The sequence below is a fragment of the Leuciscus leuciscus genome (assembly GCF_965113295.1).
Source record: "Leuciscus leuciscus genome assembly, chromosome: 14".
Taxonomy (NCBI): Eukaryota; Metazoa; Chordata; class Actinopteri; order Cypriniformes; family Leuciscidae; genus Leuciscus; species Leuciscus leuciscus.
The window spans coordinates 14,161,916-14,186,052 of NC_138738.1; the positions used below are offsets into that span (position 1 = coordinate 14,161,916).

General features: G+C 37.6%; 1 protein-coding gene across 1 annotated transcript in view; it reads left to right on the plus strand.

The window, feature by feature from the left end:
- Positions 1–17,516, plus strand: part of brinp3a.1 (bone morphogenetic protein/retinoic acid inducible neural-specific 3a, tandem duplicate 1) — a 33,208-nt gene extending 15,692 nt beyond the window's left edge. Inside the window, exons 5-8 of the mRNA XM_082137392.1 lie at positions 7,530–7,635; positions 8,305–8,541; positions 10,318–10,540; positions 15,766–17,516. Coding sequence (XP_081993518.1) covers positions 7,530–7,635; positions 8,305–8,541; positions 10,318–10,540; positions 15,766–16,882 — 1,683 coding nt within the window. The 3' untranslated portion in view covers positions 16,883–17,516. The remainder of the gene's footprint in view (positions 1–7,529; positions 7,636–8,304; positions 8,542–10,317; positions 10,541–15,765) is intronic.
- Positions 17,517–24,137: the final 6,621 nt, after the last annotated feature.

The window sequence follows — 24,137 nt, forward strand, 5'->3', positions numbered from 1 at the left end:
CCGAGCCTGAGACTGAGAGCGTCATGCCCGCCGAGCCTGAGACTGAGAGCGTAATGCCCGCCGAGCCTGAGACTGAGAGCGTCATGCCCGCCGAGCCAGAGTCTGTGATGGTCCTGCCCAGCTCAAAGCCCTCTTCACCGCTGGTCCTGCTCAGCTCAAAGCCCTCTTCGCCACTGGTCCTGCCCAGCTCAAAGCCTCCTTCACCGCTGGTCCCGTCCAGCCCAGAGTTTCCTTCGCCGCTGGTCCCGTCCAGTCCAGAGCTTCCTTCGCCGCTGGTTCCGTCCAGTCCAGAGTTTCCTTCGCCGCTGGTCCCGTCCTGCCCAGAGTTTCCTTCGCCGCTGGTCCCGTCCAGTCCAGAGCTTCCTTCGCCGCTGGTCTCGTCCAGTCCAGAGCTTCCTTCGCGGCTGGTCCCGTCCAGCACAGACACTTTACCGCCGCTGGTTCTGCCCAGTCCTGAGCCTGTCTCCACCCCAGAACCTCAGCCCTCACCTGAGAGGGCCACCGGCATGCCAGAACCTCAGTCCTCACCAAAGATGGCCGCCGACGTGTCTGTTCTTGAGCCGGTGTCTGTTCCTGAGCCGGTGCCTGCCCCAACCTATGACTCCGTAACTGTCTCCAAGAAAATTTTGGGGGGGGGGGGGGGGGGGCAGTAGGTCCCGCGATTGGACCATGGAGGCCGCGCCACCATGGCCGCCTCTTCAGCCAGCTCCGCCCTGGCCGCCTGAAGGGTTGTCTCCGCCCTGGCCGCCTGAAGGGTTGTCTCCGCCCTGGCCGCCTGAAGGGTTGTCTCCACCATGGCCGCCTGAAGGGTCGTCTCCGCCCTGGCCGCCTGAATGGTTGCCTTCGCCTGAAGGGTCGTCTCCGCCCTAGGGGTCGTCTCCGCCTGAAGGGTCGTCTCCGCCCGAAGGGTCTTCACCTCCATGGCCGCCCGAAGGGTCTTCACCTCCATGACCGCCCGAAGGGTCTTCACCTCCATGGCCGCCCGAAGGGTCTTCACCTCCATGGCCGTCTGCACAGTCTGCTTTCCCCTGGCCACCAGTCCTCACTCAGTCTCCAGGCCCTCCTCCGTTCCATGGCCCAGGTCCGCCCTCATTCCATGGCCCACGTTCCCTGGTCCCGTTCCCTGCGCGGACCTGGCCCTCCATCCCTCCCCCGGGACCGCCTCCGCTCACCACCCTCCCGAACTGTTTCCGGTTTTGATGGGCGTCGGGAGCCGCCCATAAAGGGGGGGGCTATGTTGTGACATCAGTCTGTGTTCCCCTGTATTTTCATGTTTATTAGTCTCCCCAGGTGTTTCAGATTAGCCACGCCCCCTTATCTTGTTTAGCTTGTTTTGCCTTGTATTTAAGCCCTGTGTTTTAGTCCAGTCTTTGTGAGTTCTTGTGTTACTGTTGATGTTGGTTGTACTGCTCCTGAGTCCTGTTCCTGGTCTGAGTCCTTGTATTGTTTTCAGTTTATTGAATAAAGTGTGCTGCATGTGGATCCTGCTTCCTCCCTCTTTCTACCGCATCGTGACAATACTAAAGAAAAGAAATGTACACTACCATTCAAAAGTCAGTACGACTTTTTTTGTTTGTTTTTGAAAGAAGTCTCTTATGCTTACCGAAGCTGCATTTATTTGATAAAAAATACAGTAAAAACAGCAATGCTGTGAAATATTATAAGTAAATGACATTTCATTTCTTATTATTGTCCATTTAAAAAACAGTTGTGCTGCTTAATATTTTTGTAGAGACTTTGAATTTTTTGGGGGGGATTCTTTAACGAATAGAATGCATTTATTTGAAATGGGAGTGTTTTATAACATTATAAATGTAAATATCTTTACTGTCACTTTTGATCAATTTAATGTGTCCTTGCTGAATACAATTATTAATAAAATTGATTTAAATGGCACAATATGTACGATTTTTAGATTAAAATATCCAAAAACCACTAGCTGTTCACGTGAGCTGATGCAGGAGCTTCTGACGTAGAACCCGGAAGCGCACTGTGTTTACAACGTCAGAGACTGACACGGAAGAGAAGAAATTGTTGCATAAAGTCATTATTTTTGGTATTTTGCGCACAAAAAGTATTCCCGTCGCTTTACAACATTAAGGTTGAACCACTGCCACATGGTCTATTTTAACAATCTTTACTACCTTTACAATGTCTTGATATTGTTAATAACGTAGCGAGAGGGGGGTTTACAGGGTACAAGACACATTGCCTCCTGACAGCACGTGTCTTAGCTTTAGTGCTTGTAAGCTATCTTGATGGAAATAAGTAGATGGAGGTCCTTTTAGATGCCTTTATTTACCTGGCATTTTAGGTGATTGATGTGAAATATTCTCAGGATCAGCAGTCTTTAATTCAGCCCATGGATTTTTACCTCATGTGGATGAAGACGGATGTGAATAGAAAGGCTCTCTATACCAAATTGGTGATTCTCTCTGTGGCAAACATACGTATGAGAGAGAGTGGTTTGCTCAAATGGAAGAGATATCTTCTTGGAGGAGGGTATAGAAGGAATATAGCAAATAAATAAATATGAAGGTGCTGTTGGAATTATGCATCAGTGTGACAAATTATCTGTTCCATTTCAATAATTTCTTTGAGAGCCCAGCTCATTCGTCAGCCATTTTGAATATAAGTGAGGTGTCAGGCTTTAATGAATAAGAGACTTATGAGGAGGATTTTCTGCACCGCCAATAATAAATGCATCTTTAACCTCCACAGTCAGACACCACGGTGGACGGGAAATGCAGTGAGTGCCAGTTGACATCAGTCACAACATTTCATTTTGATTTACAGGAGGGAGGAGTGTTATGTGAGGTTTATAACAATAGGGCATGTTTAGATAGATAAGAATGGTTGGAGTAGTCAGGGCTGCGCATTTTAATGTCCGACTGCATGATGTGCCTGACATGCCTTCTGCAATCAAGGTGATATACTTGCAAGCCATCATGCTAAGCGGCCAGTATTTATAACTCTGAAGAGGCTTGGATGTGCATCGGGCAATGGTTCAAGGACTCATTAGAACTTTGATTTTCTAATGAATGGGACTCAGTAAAAATATCAATTTTCTGATTAATCGTGATCTTCATTTGAACAATCCGATATCCTTTGATTGTTCATACCCCCATCTGGCAGATGTCACAGACTCTGTTTCTCCTTACCACACGCTATTCTCTTGTATTCCACATCCGCATCAGTTTTGCAGGATTGAGCCTGCTCTAAATTCTGTGACTGTTTGCCCCTCTCATTAGACATAAATTATTTCATAGTGAGTCTCTTTTTTGTGCAACTCCCTGTGCAATAATTTCTTCACCACCACCCCCTCTAATTTTCTTTTCTGTAATCTTTCCAGAGATGTAAATGGTACAGATAAATCAAGTTAATTCAGTGAAATCACAATATAAAATGTAACCAAATAATACTAGACTGATTTTATATGTGTTATAATCATTTGATGAATGGTAAGTATTTAGTGATATGATAAGTGTTTATTTTGTCTAATAATAATGATATAAATAATGGTTATTATTATTATTTATAATACCCTAATGTGTTAAAGGGATAGTCCACCCAGAAATAAATATTCTGTCATTACTTACTCACCCACACGTCATTCCAAACCTGTACAACTTAATTTATTCTGCGGAACACAAAATATATTTTGAAGAAAGTTGGTAACCAAATAGTTTTGGTTCCTTTTGACTTTCTTTATATTTTTGTCCACTTAATGGAAGTCAATGGTAACCAAAACTGTTTTCTCTATTTCTGTCACCGATGGAGTTTGGGTTCCTTTTTACTGTCACCTTTGGCTTGCCTAGTTGGGGACACATAATATTCAGCAATATTATTGACTTGACTGTACTGACACTATTAGATGAGAACTGAACTGAGCTGAATGATGACATCACTGTTTTCTCCAGATCTGCTTTATAGCTGAGTTGAACTCATTCCATAATTGATGAACTTTACACAGTTATTGAACCAAACTGAATCAACAACTGATTTCAACTGAATAATGACTGTTTACTATTGTCTTTTTAGAGCAGCTTTACAGCAAAATTGAATTCTGTTTGCGTCACTGAATCATTATTTTCCAGTTTATCACTATAAAGCTGCTTTGAAACAATCTGTATTGTAAAAAGCGCTATATAAATAAAGGTGCTTTGACTTGACTAGTTACCAACATTTCTCAAAATATTTAATTTTATGTACCACAGAAGAAAATAAGTAATACAGGTTTGGAACAACATGAGGGTGAGTAAATGATGACAGAATTTTCATTTTGGGGTGGACTAATGTGTTAAAAAATAATACACATAATTTTTAATAATACTCAATAATACAAAATGTATAATTTTTTTTTTTACATTTATATTCCCTTTCTCCTGTATACTCAGTCACGTTCTTCTCTGTTAAGCAAGGGAAAACCTTTTGCATGCTATGAATACTCTCACTAACTCTGTGGTAGAGTATATGAACTGTGGAAAACGTTATGAAAAATTATGATTCAGAGAAAGAGTTGGGCATTTTCCCACTGGTAGTGCTTTGACGTTTGCCTGGGTCATCAGTCAAGCATCCCGAGCACAAGCTGGGAGGCATGAAAACTCTGCCAGCACCTCCACACCTCCCCCAGTCTCCCCCTCTTAACTGTCATAAACCAGAACGAGAACTTCCGAATCCTACTGCGAGGAGAAAAACGCTTGAAAAATCTAAAAGAATTTCCAGCTAATGCACGCAGATGAAGCTCTCTTGTAGAGAGCATGCCTTTGTGTTTCGTTCTAAGATTTCACTAGCTGAAGCTGAGAGCATTAACCGCTACTAGCCTCGCTGAGGATTCCCTGCTGCTTTCAATAAAGTCCCATTTTCTGTAGAGAAGGGTATAATTCCATTCTAATGCATACTTTCCTCCAATGATAAGCTTCCCACATAGCACACATTGAAGCGAGGGGTACACTAACCCACCGGAAAGGGACTTTTTATGAAAACAGCTGCTTGAAAATCTCAAAGATTGTTTCAATGCAGTCTGAAAACATGCCTGATGCAAATAGGAAAATGCCTTTTGACTAATGCTCACTGATTAAATACAGGCCCATTCTATCCGGAACTTTGTGTAAAGCAATATTATAATAAGAGCCAATGCTCATGAAACATTAATGACATTTCTAGCATATCAAAAAAGCTGGGATCGGCATCTTAAAATCCATTATTATTCAAATATGTGGCTACGCAGGCCCACTCATCCTGATATTTTCCGGAGTCTTTGTTGGATTAATCACAGGTGGGAATTACTGTCTCTTTTTACTCATTTACTGTGGGAGAAATGCAATGGATTGCTAATATTTATTTAGCAAATCATTTTAGTCACTTTGGATTTTTACAGTCTTACTGTCATGTTGTTCTGTACTTTTCTTCTGTGGAACACAAATGAGGATGTGTAAATGAGAGTTTTAATAAAAAAAAAATTTTTTAAGTGAGCTCTTTCTTTAAAGTGAGGCTTATGTTCTATAATTGTTATTACCTATTCTAAACTAGGCAGTGTTTTAGTCTCTTAGCATGACAGTAAGAGTCAAAATAATGCCACAATAACTATTTATAGAATGGTACATAAAGGATCATGGGTGCCAGGTCTTCTTTAATAAAGATAGAGGGGACAGTCTTATGAACTTCAGAGTGATTGAGAGGGACTGTTACAAGTCACAACTGACCCATTTCCTTTAATACAACCCTTATACTGAGCCACACGGAAAACAAACCTTACACCAGTCACTGATCTTTTTAAAGCCTGATGCTGGAAGTTCTGATGTAGTCAGCACAAATAAAACACTGCAGATAATTTGAAAAACCACAGTTTTCAGTCCACGTGGTTTGTACTCAGCATCTTTAATGGATGGCACATAGTGCTCACTCAGGTAAATTCCAAATTTCCAATTCAGATGCACTAGCTGCAGCAACAGTTCTCTATTTTTGTCTGTTTCATTATAGAAAGCCCAAGTTCTGCACATGCTCCGCTCCGTCAAGCCCTTGTTGCGGACCGGCTCATTGCTATGCATAGAAAAACCCATCTTTATACTTGCAATTGGTCAATTTTCCCTTTAAGTCGGACATCTGTCTTTGTTAGAAATTAATCTGCTGATCCCTGTAGAGGCTCTTTGGACTTTAATTAATTGCGTGGACGCGTCAATAAGAGGAATGGAAATGCCAGCGGTAGGCTTGCTGAACTTGTACTTTTCCTCCTGATTCCACTTTCGCTACTCTCACTGGCTTGAAAGTTATTTCAACACTCTGAATGGAAATTAAATAAAGCAGCTCTCGATAATGGGGATTTGCTGCTTGTGTAACACATTAGAAATGCTTCCTTGGCTTTTCCAGGTCCTCAGTCATTTTCAGCGGTTCACTTGCATGACAACAACTGCGTTCTGCATGAAGGGTTCACTATAGTGTTTACTTTGTCTAGCTTTATCCGCTTCACCGTTTATCCGGTGACCCTCGAGTAGATGTCGAACAAAGGCAACTTTTCTTCCAACAAAGAAGAAGAAAAGTTAGTTTCGCCTGACAGAAATCTCAGGTCACCATTAATCTACAAACAAGACATGAAGACTTTTATTCACTCACCGGGGGAAATATTAAAGAAGACAATGTAGAACAGAGAACAATTTGTAAGTGACAGGTAGGGAGATATATTTGCCCACAGGCGGTTGGTTTTCTTCCTATGTGTCAGACGAGCCTTGATATACAATGACTTTTGTCAGGGAAAAAAGTGAAGCTTTTGTCAGGAATGATTGAGCTGCAATTGCGCACCATTTTAACACAAATCTTGGATGGGAACAAAGATACCATGTTGATAGTTTTGTCAGTGAGATGTCAGTGATATGGTGGGTGATGTTCAACTCTTATATCTACGTATTTGTCTGCTCTGGAATATTGATCCATTTGCCTCACAACAGTGTACATAGTTTCTTCTAACACTTCTTTGCATTTCTTTTCAGTACTGTACCTTACAATAAAATACATAGTGCTTTTACCACAACTGCAGCCATGTTGGATTTGAAATATCTGTGTTGATATGTACCAAATTGATAGTAAAATTCAAGTCGCATTCGGCCATTTACTTCCACAACAGGTCCATTAACCTTCACTATTTACGTACAGTGAAAGTACATTACGTTCACCGTGAAATATTGCCCTTCACTACATTACTGAATTTGGTCCAAATGATAGCTTTTTCAATAACAGTCATGTCCTTGGCGTAACGGTAGAATCGTTATGGTATTTTGGACAGACACTTTTACAGCATAGTTATGCAATATTGTATAGTTCTTATATTCAACAGCAAACCTGTGTAGACTTCTACAAGCTCAAAAAGGCATATTGTTTGACATGCATTTAAAAGAAGCACTGGATAAAACTATGTTACTCTGATTTCACTGGACAGTCATCTGCCTGCTCTGCATATTTAATGGCCTCAGTGTCATTTCTGCCTCTGTTTTGCTCAGAGTATTGTCATGTGTTTTCTCTTGTCTTCCCTTAAGGTGACCGAAACAAGGACAGGCCCTCTTGGATGCAGTAACTATGACAACCTCGATTCTGTCAGTTCCGTTTTGGTTCAGAGTCCTGAGAATAAGATTCATCTACAAGGTAGCGCATTCATTATTTAACTTTACCCCAGATTTTCCAATGATATTATCATTCTTTGAATTTTATTATTTTATTGGAAGAAGCAGCAGCTTGTTCATAGAAATATTCCACAACCATCTTTTGTTGTGAAAGCACAAAATATGTTCCACTTAATTTTCCAAGATATTAGCTTGAAAAGGATGGAAATGTAGTTTATTTTAAAAGATTTACTTATCCTTTTACTATACACTACCATTCAAATGTTTGAGGTCAGTATGATTTTTTTAAATGTTTATAATTTAAAATTTAAATAACTGTTTTCTATTTTATCATATTTTATGATGTAATTTATTCCTGTGATGGCAAAGCTGAATTTTCAGCATCATTACTCCAGTCTTTAGTGTCACATGATCCTTCAGAAATCATTCTAATAAGCTTATTTGGTGCTCAAGTAATATTTCTTATTATAATCAATGTTGACATACTGTACATGCATTAAAAAAAAAAATCAGGATCATTTGATTAATAGAAACATAATTTTTTTTAGAACATAATGCATGCCTTTACTGTCACTTTTGATTAAGTTAATATGCCCTTGCTATTAATAAAAAAAATAAAAAAAATCTTACTGACCCTTATTTTTGTATGCATATTATGTATTTATATATAAACAAATTTGCATTCTTTTAGGGCTTCAGGCCATTCTGCCAGAATACCTAAGGAGCCGATTTGTGGAGGCAGCTCTCAGTTATATTGGCTGTCACTCCGAGGGTGAGTTTGTGTGCCGGGATAACGACTGCTGGTGCAAATGCAGTGTCGATTATCCCCAGTGCAACTGTCCCAGTGAAGACCTGAAGGCTATGCAGGACAGTCTGAAACTCATCAGAGAATCATGGATGCAAGCCAACCAAGAGTTTAAAGAGTCTGGTAAGATTCTGCAAATTTCAAGTTTACTAGTTGCTTTTAAAGAAACATTATGAATAGTTAAAATAAATTGTTCACCTACATTTTTAATTCCGTCATCATTTCTACTGTAAAACACAAAAGAGACTTGTACTGATTTCTCTTTTCCATGCAAGCGGGGAGATTGAAACTTCTGAAGCTGAAGCTTTGGACTGAAGCTTCTAAAATGACACAAACATACCTTAAATGTATCATAAAAGTGTTTTGAAGCTATACAATAGCGTTTCTAATTGGCTTAAATGGATATTCACTTAAAATAAATCGTTACATTGTCAAGTTCATGAAAGAATTATCAGTTTGTGAACAAATCTCTTTTTTGAATCGGCTTATCCAGTTTAAAACAGTCTGAACAGTCTTTTATCAGTGAATAATCATTTAAATTTCAGTCTTTTGTATGCTTTTGTATAACTTAATAACATATAGAGTCAAATGGACTACTTTTAAGATTCTTTTATTCCTTTTTGAATTGAAACCATTAGTCCAAATGAGGAGTAATTTCATGGAAAAGAACCAACAGCACAATTCTTAAATAATTATCCTTACAGTCATATGGGGGTGATTAAATCAGAATCACTTTGAGGTGAATTATTTCATTAAATGTTTCAAAAGCAAGCAATGGTTTTGTCTCGCAAGAAGTTTCATAGTTATGATTGTTTTTAATTAGTCAATTCAGAGAGGCCTGTGGCATGCCAGCACCATATTATTTATGTTATGCCACTTAGATCTGTGAATATCCCTGACACATACAGTGATTGTTGTCACCTTGTTATATTTGATGGCTGACAAGGAAATAGTGGGAAGTGCTTCCTGGGATCTAGTGTCATTGTCATTGTGGTAAAGCAGCGTTTTGGACTTGGCAGGCTTACTTGTCCCTAAGCTGGGCACTGTGCCAGCACGGAGCAGGTTTTTGTGTGCATCACAGCCATGTTGGAGCTCTACCTCCTGCAGCAACAGCAGGGAGTGAAAAACCACTGCCTAATGACTGTAAACCAAATAAATAAACAACAATCATCTGCTGGAGCGAGATCATCTACTAGTTCGCTTCTCTATTCGGTCGGGACTCCACACAGTTTTTGTTTTGTAATGAAATTCAAAATCAAAAACAAAACTTGGACTGATCAATGGATATCTAAAAATGGAACTTGTAATATTTTCAATTACCTAATGTTTGATTGCATGAAAAATCCAATTCTGCACAGACTGGAATTGTCGGGTTATGATGAGGATCTGTGTTGTTAATTATGGCCACTGAGATCATTTCTTGTTAGATGTTAGGTAGAGCATTGATTTGGGCGTTGAGCACCGTAACACGGCTATCGATTTTTCTTGCCACAAACGAAAATGAACTTCCCTCTGCTTGAAGACATTTGTGTGGCCGAGGTGATTCTGCTTTGCTTTAACGACTTGCCATCCTGTCAGAACTTAATGTTTATTTTTTGGTGTTGTTGTTGAATTTGAACCACATGCGCTCCTTCAAAATCAGCCTGTCCTTCTTAGAAATGGCTTAGCGTTTCTTAGCAATTCATTGAAAATACCTTGCTGTCCTCGCCTATCAGTGTTCAATCACACAGGACAATTTTCAATTTTCATCAAAGGAATGAAAATAACGTTCCACCTGCTCACCTTCCACCCCCAGTTTCACTGTTGACTCATTTTATCGAACATGACTGATTTCTTTTCCCCCGACATGAGGCAAAGTAATTCCAGTAATTTATTCTCAACACTTGTCTGCCTTTCTAGAGGACTTCCAAAATTTTGTGAGGAGATTACCAACGTTCTATGCTCTGAACACATCTGCTGTGCAGTACTTTTGGAAGATGGACCCTGGCGTTCAGCAACGCTTTCAACTGTTGGAGACTAGCACTCAACAGCTGCTCAGCAAAGCACAGCGGATTGTCGGCAAACTCTTCAAACTCAGCAAAAGGTGTCGGACTCAACCCAAAATATCTGTGCCCAGGGAGAGGTAAGATATGTGCCATGTTCCTAATGGGTTATAAATGGAAATGTCCGTATTTATAATTGATTGTAATGTGATGAGAGCTAAAAATAGTTTGTCATTACTTCTTAAAGGATTCAGGGTTTAACAGGCTTTTACAGTAAGGTTCCTTTTGTTAACATCAGTTAATTAGGTATCATGAACAAACAATTAGCAACAATCTTTTTACAACACTTTGTGTGAAGACCATGTTTATAATGAAGTATAGCTCATTAAGTAAGTATTACTATTTTATAAATATATGTATAAGACTAATTTAGACCTACAGTATACTGAATTATAAGAACAGTTATAGTTATATTTATATTATTTTAGTCATGCATTTGCTTTTTCAATGCGCATGCTCGTAATCCATTATACACTGATTTACAAGTATTAATTAGTCGGTCGTATGGTTCCCTGAAGGTATTTATAAAGATGCAACCTGCATTGCTATGTTATTATATTATAGTTACAATGACATTTTAGTAATTCAGATTTATTTGTCAAATAAGTGAATATATTGTTATTAATAGCTGTGTTGTGTTCTTAAAAATACTTATTGTGAGTGATAATACAGTTACTAACCTCTATACATGCATAATTGATGGCTTTAAGTAAAGTGAAAACATAGGATGCAATTTTCCTAAAGCAAATGTTAAGAAATCATGAAGATGTGCTCATTATTTATTTTAAGAAGTTTCCTTGTAAATGTAACGAATGAACAATAATTCCTGTAATAAAATAATGGAAAAAATTAAACAAAACACAGAGATCATTAATACAAACAGTTGAAATGGGATTATGAGCATGCACATTGAAAAAGCAAATGCATGACTTATGAGTAATTATAAAAAATAACAAATGTAACTAATTATAATTGTTCTTATAATGCAGTATAGGTCTTAATGAGTCTTTATAAATATATTTATAGAATAGTAATTCTTGTAAATAAGTATACATGGGGCTATAATTCATTATAAGGTCTTCATAGAAAGTGTTACCAAATGTTTTATTCTGGTGATACTATTGAAAATCATATGAATCCAAATTTAGTTTTAGAATTTTTAGGAAAAATAGGTCTTAAAAATGTTTTTTTTTTTTTTTTTTTTTATTAACTCAAGTTTGGTTTTCGTCATGAAAATAGCCAAAGAAGCTGGCATGACATTAAAAAACAAACAAGCAAAAATAATAATACATAAATAAAAACATGAATAGTTTTTTATATATATATATATATATATATATATATATATATATATATATAATTATAACAAAAATTTAGTAGTTAATTCATGTTTGTTCATATAACCAATGTTTGTTTAAACAACTTGAAATACTAAAAAAAAAGATCATTATATATTTCATTTTTGGGTGGACTGTCCCTTTAACCATGATTAATTGTTATTATTAAAATGATGTAAAAGTATTGTTTATTGTTTGTTCTCAGTACCTGATGTTGCCAATAACTGATGTTAACAGACCTTGTTGTATTTTTTTCTTTCTTTCACAGAATGTTGATTCTTGCCACAAAAGATCAAAATGCATGTTCATATAAATGTCAAACCCTGAATTCTCCTATAATGTCTGTATTAGTCACGATGTCACATACATGTTGTAATGTTGCATTTTTTTTTTTTTTTTTTTTTTTTTTTTTTTTTGGGAACTGATTCCAAATGGATGTACTAATAGGAGATTTAAAATCTATGCCCTCCAAACTAATTAATTAAGAAATGCCTTTAACACACTACTCAGTCCATATCTGAGGGCAATTGTGGCAAGCATAATTGTGTTAAGTCTAGTGTCTTGGCTGAAGTCCCAGCCTTTCTGAAATGATAGAGACTGTTCCATCTAATCATTTCAAGAGTTAGTGGATGAATAGGTTTTATCTTCCCATCTATAGGCTAAAGTGCAGGATGTGTTTTAATGGAAGACACGAGAAACAGGTAATTTATGGGCTCTGCACTGGCATGATAGTGCAGTGCCTTTGGTAAGGGCTGTGGAAGGAGAAAGTTCATGACTGAGGTCTGAAACTGAGTGTTCAAAGATGGTAGAGGGTCAGGGCTGTGCAGAAATGAGAATTATGCAAACCACGCAGCCAGCCAATTCAAGTGGAAACTACTTGAGTCAGATGAGGTGAAAGCGAAGCCTAAAGCGATGATCAGCTTCACAGTTGAAATTCTTGGTTCATTAATATTCATATTGACTTCTCAAAGACATACTATTCAGATATCCCCATATTATCACTTAAACTAAAAGGGTGCATTGGGATGACATGCAGTACATTTGTAGATGCCTCTGAAAATCTTCTACTACATCACTTATTCCCTGGAAGGGGCAATGAGATTTTCAGATTTCCAATTTTGCACTTCTTCCTTCCAAATATCTAGTATACTGGAAAATTAGCATTATATTTTATTAGCATATGGCAACAGTTATACAATTTATAGATCATATTGATTTTTTTTTTTTTTTTTTTTGGTCAGTATAAAAATAAAATAATAGAATTGAAATGAAAAAAGGCAGCATATGAGAACCAAAAGTTAATTTTTTTTATTTTATGAGCACATATTTTACCTGAAATAAAAAGTTCCGCTAGAGAACTTTGAAAAATATTTGTTCCTCCCATCCCATATTGTGGGAACCCCAGTTTGGAAAACCCTGACATAATGTCATATTTAATGCAAATCATGTTGTTTATAACAAAGAATGCAAAATAGTGTATTTCTATTTGTATTTTCCTGTCAATATGGTACAAAATAATCGTATTCAAATATGTAACAAATGAGTTAGGTCAAAAGTAATCTAACAGTGGTCAGAATACATTACCTTAAATGTGTAATCTACTAGATTATGTTACTAACTACATTTTTTGTCATATAATTTGTAATCAGACAACAATTTGTAAGTAATATAGCTACAACAACAACAACAACAACAACGTGTGAGTTGCTTCCCGGCTACATGCCCTTATTAATTATGTAAATAATTACATGATTAATTAGGGTATTTTTAAGCATGCATAATTAATTATTATTTTAATATGATTCTAATTTATAAAGCTGTTAGTCAAAAAATGTGAAGTAAACACAAAAAGTGCTGTACTCGCCTTTATCTTGGAGCACTGTTGAAAACAAACATTTCCATATATGAGCATAACATCAGATCTCAAGTCCAAATATACAGTATACTAATACTTTCCAAAGTTTCCTATCTTGGGAATAAGGAGTCTAGGGCATGAGAACAATAACTTCATGTGTTTGAAATGTTTCTGCAATCTGCCTTGATCTATCTTCAAGAGCATCCTTTCTCTTTGATAACATATGATTCGAGCTGCAGCTAGAAAAATAAAGCAGACAAATAGAAAAGACATTTTATTAGACTGCTTTTGAGTTCCTGATTTACTGTTTTGTTTTCTTTGTCACTTCATCATTCACACTTGATTTATTTGATGTTCATACTTCCTTGAAAGTACTTTTTTTTTTCATTCCTTTTGTCAGGCAGAATTTATCAACAGCTTGATCTATTTTTTTCATAAAATGCCTTCCCATATATTTGCTTTATGTTTGTTTTCATATCACTTAGTCTTTCGCTATAGCTTTAAATAGAATCGGTGCTTTAAAATAATAGTCAAATACATTAACTTTCTGAATCTGATTTTGAGAGATTATACTACCTGACAAATACATGTTTCTTAATGGGTGTAATTTTCCTTAAGAGCAAAAACACTTATTTAAGCTATTGTTGTTCTTCCATCAGATGCTTTTTACTCTTTAAAATATGGAAATTGTCATGAAATTGTTTTCTCGTGGAATAAATGTGCATGAGCATGTTTTGTCTCTGGTGTGAATTTCCGTTTCGCTGTCAGTAAAATATGCTGACAGGCTGCTGAGATTTCTTCCATTGCCAACCACCTGCATACTGACTGTCTCTCAGGCAGCCTGGTGCCATGAATATTTATACATTCTGTTGCCATCACTTATGTTTTAATCCAGGGTAAACTGTTTTTCTCTGCGCAAGTGGAAATTCCATGGCAATGAAAATCTCAGGCTATCTCTCAGAAGAGCATAACAAGGGGGCAATTTCTGAAATAGATTTTTGCACTATGAAAATAAGTTACCATACATAACACAAGCCTCGGAAATAATGAGTTATAAGCCATTTCTGAGCAAAAATAAGAATTTAACCTTATTTAAACTTATGATATGTTATGATTTGTGTTTTTTAGTGAGGATTGACATGACATTAAAATGCATAAAAAATTACATTCAATATGGCTTAAATATTTCATAGACTACATGGTACATGGATAAATACATCATTTACTATTTTTAAATTAGGCTTTATAAATGCTCTTTGAGATAATTTTTTACTCTATTATTGTTTTTGGAAAAACAAAGTGAAATGGAAAAATGGGAAACAAGTACATTTTAGCTGATGTTTACAATTTGACTGATGTGACAGATCGTGCTGATCCACTCCACTGAGTTCATTTGCCAGTGGCTGCAGAGAGAATCATTACAGTGTCTGAATATGCATGTTATGGTAATTTTTGCCGGATGGCATTTTTTCATGCTCATAAAATGGATGAAATTATTTGGAAATAATTTAGTGACTGGTGTTGTTTTTTTAAAGTATTTATTTTTCCAATGTTTCTACTTGGGTTAAGTAATCTATTATGAGAAAAAAAAATCTATTATGAGTCTGTACATTTCTAGGAATAAAGGAATCTTAGTTTTAGTCTTTCTTCATTGTTGCCCAATTAAAAAATGTTTAGTAATATAAATTATTATAATGAAATAATTACTTTGAGTACAATTTTTTGCTAGCTGCATTTAAATCGCAACTATTTCGTTAAATTATATTGGATGTTTTGCTCAATTCTTTTTTGGATAGTGTGAGAAACTACAACACATATATACGTACATTATATGTTTTATTTTGTTCAATATAAAGCATACAGTGCGTATGTGCTGTTACACTGCAAGCTATTGGAGAATTCCCATGAGCTTCAAGTGCCTTGATTAATTCTTGTGACATCTTTAATATTGCCACTTACTTTATCTTCCGACTCTATCTAAGATGAAATACAATATCATTTACGACTTTCAAGACAATCTGACTTATCACATTCATTCCTTCCTTCCTTCCTTCCTTCCTTTCTTCTTTCCTTCCTTCCTTCCTTCCTTCCATCCTTCCTTCCTTCACCATAGGCCTCTCAGCTATTGGCTGAGGTATATCCTCTCCATCATGTACTGCAGTGAGAACAATCAGATAGGCTCCTACATGGAGGAAACTCGAACCTGCTCCTGTCATTATGAGCACCCGTCCTGCCAGGGTGTTATCCCGTGCTCCGTGGGCGACGGTCCTCACTGCGCCTCCTGCTCCTATGAGAACCGCTCTCGCTGTGCCAGCTGCAATCCCGGATACATGCTAAGCCAAGGGACCTGTAGGAATACCATACCGGATTCTACCGACAACTACATCGGTTTTGAGACCGACCTCCAGGACCTGGAGCTGCGCTACCTGCTGCAAAAGAAGGACGGGCGGATCAGTATTCACGCCATGTTCATAAGCAATGACGTCAGACTCAACAACTGGTTTGATCCTAGCTGGAGGAAGAGGATGTTGTTGACGCTGAAGAGCAACAAGTTCAAGTCTAGCCACGTTCACATGCTCCTAGGGATCTCCCTGCAGATATGCCTTACTAAAAACAGCACCCTGGAACCCGTGCTGTCCGTCTACATCAACCCATTTGGAGGGAGTCATTCTGAGAGCTGGATCATGCCCATTGACCAGAACAGTTACCCTGACTGGGAAAGGACCAAGTTAGACATCCCACTTGACTGTTATAACTGGACCCTGACTCTAGGTAACAAGTGGAAGACCTTTTTTGAGACAGTACACATTTACCTGAGGAGCCGTGTCAAAGCAGCGTCAGCTCAGGGTAACAGCAGCGCTCATTTCGAACCATTGGAATACATGGATTCGTCCCGTAACCTGGGCTACATGAAAATCAACAGTATGCAGGTGTTCGGATACAGTATGCACTTTGATCCAGATGCCATTCAGGACTTGATCCTGCAGCTGGACTACCCGTACACGCAGGGCTCGCAGGACTCGGCCTTGCTCCAGCTGCTGGAGATCCGAGACCGGGTCAACCGACTCTCTCCACCGGGCCAGCAACCTCTGGACCTGTTCGCCTGCTTATTACGCCACCGTCTCAAACTTTCTACCACTGATGTGGTCCGAATACAGACTGCTCTTCAGGCCTTCAGCGCCAAGCAGCCCAACTCAATGGAGTATGAAACTACCAAACTATGTAGCTAATAAGGCACTGCAAGTTAGCAGTATATTTGTAGCTATTTCTGTAACTGTAGGTAAATGGCCTGGTATACTTTCGGGGGGAAAAAGAAAACTTTGGACAGCTGCTGGGATACAGTGTTGATGGTGATGCCACAGTTCTGGTGTTTGTTTGAACCACTGATGTAATGGGCACTTCAGAAGAATGGCCAAACTTTTGCCTTTTCTTTTCTTAACTGCATTGATGATTTACAATAACTCAAAGCGTGATGACCTCATTTCAGTTTCATGGTACACTGCAGAATTTAGCATCAGCTCCAGTCCTAATAAACAATGAAGGAGCAGTAGGACTTTTTTTTTTTTTAAGTGACTTTTATTGTCTTTCAGCAAAACAGAGGCCATAAATACATGGTGAGCCGAACCTTGTTAGTGTAATCAGGTGTTCCCGCTGTGTCTGGGCAGAATTCTGACTTACTTTCAATTTTTTTCCCCTTTTTTATGCTGTCTGTCAACACTGTAACTCTCAAAAATATCAGTATCCTAATCAACAATAGGTGGTATTGTTGATGCTTCAAACTTTTTTTATGGTATTTGTTTGAATATGAATGTAGGAGGAAATCTGAAAAAAATAAAAATTACACATAAGCAAGGTACTTATATATGCTGTTTCATGTACATTTATTTTTATAAAATTAATTATTTGTGACAAGTTACAAAGGTAATGTCCATAAAATGTATAGAACATGAATTTGTTAATACTCTAAATAAAAGTCATTTTTATGTGCCGTCTGTAAATATCTCCAATTGCTTGAATTGCACATAATTTGTGTAATTTTATTTGGAGACTTTTGCTGTCTTAAGTTATAGTGAATATATGTATATTGATTTTAGCGTATACACACTCTAAGATCAAATCTGAGGCCACTGATGACTTATTCCTCAAGTTTTTTTCATAGAATCACCTTGAGACGAAGTAAGCCACATCATTAGGGAACAAATAATGAAACTGCCACAAAAGAGAAAAGTTAGACAACTTTTTCACTCTAATAGATAAACCAAAAGTTAAATGAGTTATTGATTAGCCGTGATATATCTGAAGAAACGACCCAGCAAAAATATAAATTTAAAGGGGCAACAGAAGGAGCCAGGCTAATGACCATTATAGGATGTAATTATGGGGGACAGTTCTGAGATATTATGACTAAAAATTGGTGATAAACAACTGGGACATAAAGTGTTGCTCATCAGACACATCTGGGGAGACTTTGTTTTCTGCGTAGACAGTTATTAAAGAGAATGACTTCCGCCCAGCCTAATACTGAAATTGTCTGAAACATTTACACTTAACAAATGCATGTCAGCTGAGAGATCAAAGCCCATTATCTGAGATATTTATCTTGCCATTTGAAACTCTGCATTATGTTAGATTCTTATGTACTGTATACATTGTCTGACTTTGTGGAAATGAATGGATTTTTCATAAATGCTACTTCCAGCATCCATACTGATGATTTACTACCCAAGGCTGGCATCATCAGGTTTCTATGGCTTTCTTTAATTCATTTCAATGGGAATCCAATCAATGGCATTCTTGATTGCTCAGTATGACGTTCATAAAAAGCAATGACTCCCAATCTGTAATTTAATTGGTTCTTAAAGGATTAGTTCACCCACAGATGACAATTCTGTCACCAATTTAATAACCCTCACGTCTTTGCAAACCTTTATTGCTTTCTTTCATCCATGTACCACAAAAGAAAAAAGTTTGAATAATGTTCTGGTGCAATTACAATGAATGGGAACTAAAGCTCAATGATCCGATCACAACGGTTAACAGCCCACCGGGGTGGAAGATTATCCTAGCCTGGATGCCAGCCGAACTTAGCCCGGCCCACAACATTTGAGGTAGGGAAGTTCGGTCTGGACTTGATCTGTTGTGGAGTAACTATGCTCGAACAAGAGCTGTTCGGACCAATCAAATTGTCAGGGCGGGCTTTATACGATGATGGTAAGATGATCAACAGTAACTTAATCATCCACGTCATCACGTTACCAAAGAGCGCTTGGGTTGAATTTGTTTACAACAAAGATGCCGCCATTGCGTCTGTTATAGAAGATATCGACAGCGCATTCATTTTAAAAGAGGAACAGAGAACCGCGATCAAGGCATTTGTCGATCGGGAAGATGTTTTTGCCGTCCTTCCTAAGGGATTTGGCAAAAGTTTAATTTATCAGCTGGCCCCGATGGTCGCTAAGAAGATGGGGCGCAATGAAAACCCTGTGGTCATTGTGGTTACTCCATTGCTCTGATTGGTTGTAGGTCTATCCAATTGAGTGCAGAGGCATTTTCTTTCCTGGTTCGGTTGAAACACGTCCCATAATCACAGCCCAATGGAGCAGTATATCAGACTCATATGGGCCACTTTTATGATTTATGATATGGTTATTTTTTTTTGTCATTTTGGAGCTTGACAACTCAAGTTCTCATTCACTTTCATTAAATTTCAAAGACTAGCCAGGACATTCTTTGAATTCACCTTTTGTAGACCTTTTTTACACAAAGGAAAGTCATACAGGGCTGCGTTTCCCAAAAGCATCGTAAGCCTAAGTTGATCGTAAAAACGATCGTACGACTGATCTTAATATTACGGTCTGTTTCCCAAAAGCATCGTAGCTTAAGTAGCACTTGAAAATCTTCGTAGAACTACGAGTGCTCTGGAGTAATCGTACATCCCCAAGTGCATCGTAAGAAGACAGATTTATGAGGACACCTGCAGGACAACCGGCAGATTACACTTGTATCTAGATTTAACAGATTACACTGCAAAGTGAGTACAAATATAAGGTTTTGATTGTACTTTTTTATTGTACACTTTATTGTACTTTTTTTTTTAATGAATGTATAAATTAAATAATAAAAAAGGGAAGAAAAAATACACATCTAAATTAAATTAATGAACAAAATAAAATCATAAAAGAACGAAGCAATGTGGGAAATATACTTCAAAGACTGGGCAAAATATGGATGAATAATAAATAAAAAAATCGGTCAATGACTTGCTGACGTGCACGAAAACCAGCCATGTATTGGGCATTTCTTGCGGACCTCCTTCCTTGATCTTTGAACACCCCGGGTTGCAGTTAGTTTGCAATGTCCACCCAGATGTTTTGTTTTTCCTTATTTGTATGGTGTCCTTTAAATCTGTTAAAAATAACATCTTTGTTTCGCCTCTAAAATTAGGCCTACATTAATTTAATCTTTTTTGAAAGGTATCTTTTCTTGTTTGTCTTTTTGTTCATACATTTTGTCAGTAGGCTATCTCTGCCTGAATGTAGACTTTAGACTTGTCTTGATTGCTAATCCACAGATGATGATTATTAGGTTAAACCTAATAATTAAGGCTAAACGTTCAGAATACGATTCCATATAAGGTTGTATTTCAGCACTTCGCGAATGGACAGCGACTCTTAAGTAGCACGTAAAACGCGTTCTCGCGCGTTCATGTTAAGTGCACTTTTGGGAAACGCTCGTGGAATTGCTGCGAGCGTTCGTAACCTTGCACGTAGAAAGCGCTCTTAAGAGCTAAGATACATCGTTATCGGGAAACCCGGCCCTGGTTTGGAATGACATGAATTTTTATTTTGCAGTGAACTGTCCCTTTAAATTCTTGCATTTTATACAACAAACTGTAATTGTTATTTTCAATTATTTGCAACTTTCATTGGAGATATTTATATAGGAGCACATTTAAAAGTGGGTCAGAACAAAAGGTCAGTCTTGCTACATCACTTCTAAAGCAAATTGGTGTAAAATTCACAATGCAAAGAAACAATGTCTTCACAATGGCACAATGATCACTAAATTCAGTCTGATAAAAGGTTTTATATGTTATAGATTTTATTATATATATATATATATATATATATATGTGTGTGTGTGTGTGTGTGTGTGTAATAAATATATATGTAATAAATAATACTAACATTACATATATATGTTATATAGTGTTAGTATTATTTATTACACACACTGCCTATAAACATATAAAAAATAAAACCTTTTATCTTACTGAATTAAGATTTAATTTACTTATGTATGGTCTCGTCCGTTTAGGTTTTATACCATTTATATGCATTCAATATTATAGCATTTATTTACCAATATTATATACCCAAAAAAATCCTTTTTGGAAGCATAATTGTTTTAAAAGAGAACCCAAATACAACAACTCTACATTATGTCATTCCTATCGCAGGCTACAAACATCTACCGTCCGTGAACTGTCTATACTGTTTGTTTTTACTCCTATTGAAAACTCAATGTTCCCCAGAAGAGCCATTTTTGCAACCTCATTCAGTGTTCTTCATAGTTCATCACACAAGCACAATCAAGAAAAACTCCCAAAGTGACACCATCGCCTTACTGAACCCCAGCCTATCCAAAAGGAATGTGTGCTTCCATATAAATGTAATGGTTGCTCTAAACGATAATATGAAAGTGTAATAGCGTAGGAAAGTTTTTTTTTTTAGTTGAAGGTGACACTAACACAAAAAAATTTAATCTACAAGAAAATCGTTTCCTCTGTAACTTTATCTTATCTAGCACAAGGTGCCCTAGCAGTATGTGGCTGTTTCTAGTGAGAAACCCCCCCTTAACTTCAAAATGGTCTAAAGTGCATCTATTTTATATGAGCTAGTGCGCTGGCTGCACATGGCAGGTAATTGACATTTGTGTGAGCTGCATATTTGTAGTGCAAATGTTTAGGGGCATAAATTATATTTATGCACATTACATTATGCTGCCTGAGGGGGTAAGTGAAACTAATTTAGTGGCAATAAAACTAAATTAATGGACTACAAGCATCTGAGCACATAAAGAAGTAATTCTGCCTGAAAGTTATATTAACACTGAGAGTATGTAATCGTGGAAAGGGCCTCATAAAAAGTAATGATTTTACATGCCAAAAATAAATGCGTGTCTCGCTGGAATTATCCAAGTTTCAATCAAAGCTCATCAGCTCTATTTGGATCAAGAAAGACATGGATCTGGCCCAGTGTTGAAACCGTTTCAGCATATTTAACGAACTGTAAGCAGGGCATTCAGATGTGGCTAATGGTGGCGATATAGGCTCTGGAGAAAATTGCTCAGGCATGTTGAAAGTCAAGAGTTTCCACATTGATCTGCAACCCATATTGGAGGGTTAATATATATATACTGACAATTAGGTTGTGTACTGTATCTAATTAATCTAAATAAGTTAAAACAAAAGATTGCCAAGTATACTCTGTTTAACATGCATAAGCTCAGAGCCTTGTATAAGTGCTGATCTTTCTGACAGAGTCATAATAACAGGACTACATGGGGGGATTTTATATACACTTGGTCAGCATTTTTACTGAACTGGGGTGCGTTTCCCGTATAACGACGTCACACGCTGCTTAACTACCATAGTGCAATGCATCGTTGAAAAAATCAACTAGCTAGTCAAGACTGTTTCCCAAAACCATACTGTCGCAAACTCATTCCACCATGTTGGTTAATGGTGTCACGCAGGTGTTGGAGTCATACTGTATCTTCTTTTAATGAATCTGTTTAAGATCAAATTAATGCTAGATGCTTGCTTATTTGGCTCAAGATAAGGATTTATTGAGTCCACGTCATGCAAACAAGAAACTATGGGTGCTTCTCAATATCCCTCCTCGTCTCCTGGCTCCTCCGTCCTCCATCCTATGACCCGGAAACCGATCGATTTCAGCCATATTGAAGGACATCTCAATTCTCTAATTGCACCGCGAGGATCGAGGAGTGAGGAGGCTTCCTGAGGAGTTATGAGTGAGGATACACAGGTGTATCTTTTGAGGTTTGAACGCTCTGTTTGAGGGGGTGTGTTTGCTGTGAGACTTCAGTGTAAACGCCCACTGCTGTGATTGGCTGACATGTTTGCATATGAAATAGCTAGTATTACATGTGGAACTCTCTCTAAAACTTTTACTACGTTTTTACTATTACAGCTATCGAGATCAAGGAATCATGAAAAGTATTGATAATAATGATCTATTCCCATCACATGAAAGGTTGCAGTGATGAGCATTGAGCAGTGTGACAGTCTGTTGATCGCGTATCAAAAGATCTTATCATTGCAACGCAATTTCGGCTCTCTAACGAATGCTTTCACCAGAGGTGTAAATTCTAGGGGTCAGAAAGTAAAGGTCCTGCCATATATTTATTCCACCCATAAACTCAGCCAGCTAATTTCACTAATTAGTTCTATCTCCTGGCTGAAAAACGGTGCTAATTAGCAAATCCAGGTGATTGGAACAATAGAACGACTTTTACTTTCTGAACCTGGACTTTACACATCTGGCTTTCACCTAATAACAATGCAAACACAATGTAAATACAATAAGAGCTTCGTTGTACTGTACATTGTAACAGCGTCATGATTTTGTGATGATTGATTTCAATGAGTTTTGGCAAGTGTCCAGATAAACTCACGCTGTTTGATTGACAGCTTGGACAATTGGAAAGGGAGCGTTCTTTGATCGCGTTCTTTATATAATTTAATCACAGTTTAAGATTTTCATCTTTCTGAAGAGAAACGACGTGAAGTTGATTGTTTAGTCACTGGCTTGATTTACTGATGCATAAACAGTATTGAACGATAATTTGAGAGATAATATGTCTGAACTTGAATAATTTTCATCAGAAATCACTGATAACAGATCAGGCATTAGAATTAGCACTTACATGTTTGTGGTGTTGCTGGCAGATCCATATCGTAAAAGTCTGTTTGCAAAGCCTGCGCCAAAATTGACCAAATAATCCAGAGCGAAATTCACAGAATAGAAACAAATAATGCACTGCTGAGACATTCAAATTGTTGGGAAAAAAAACCCACTATCCTAGCATTAGGATCGTTTGGAAGGTAATGGTATTATTGATCCTGCATCGATCTTTTCTCGTTCTCATGTCACTGTTCACTAATGCTCCAGTGGGCGGGGCCAAAGCTGCCCTGGGACGTCACAAGTCTCCACTTTTTAGATCATGTCGTTTGGTGGCCTTGGTTTCAATAAAAGCAGTTTTTTGGAATAACAAGAAAGTTTTGAGTTTTGAAACTTACAGGGTATTTTTATAGTATAACGAACTCTTAACTGTCAACGGATCAAGGAACATTTGAATTCTCAGTCTATGACCCCTTTAATAAAAAAAAAATAAAAAAAAGTAAATGTCCTCCAAGGCACTTTGGAGAAGAATAAGAGGTGGTTTGAAATACCAAACAAT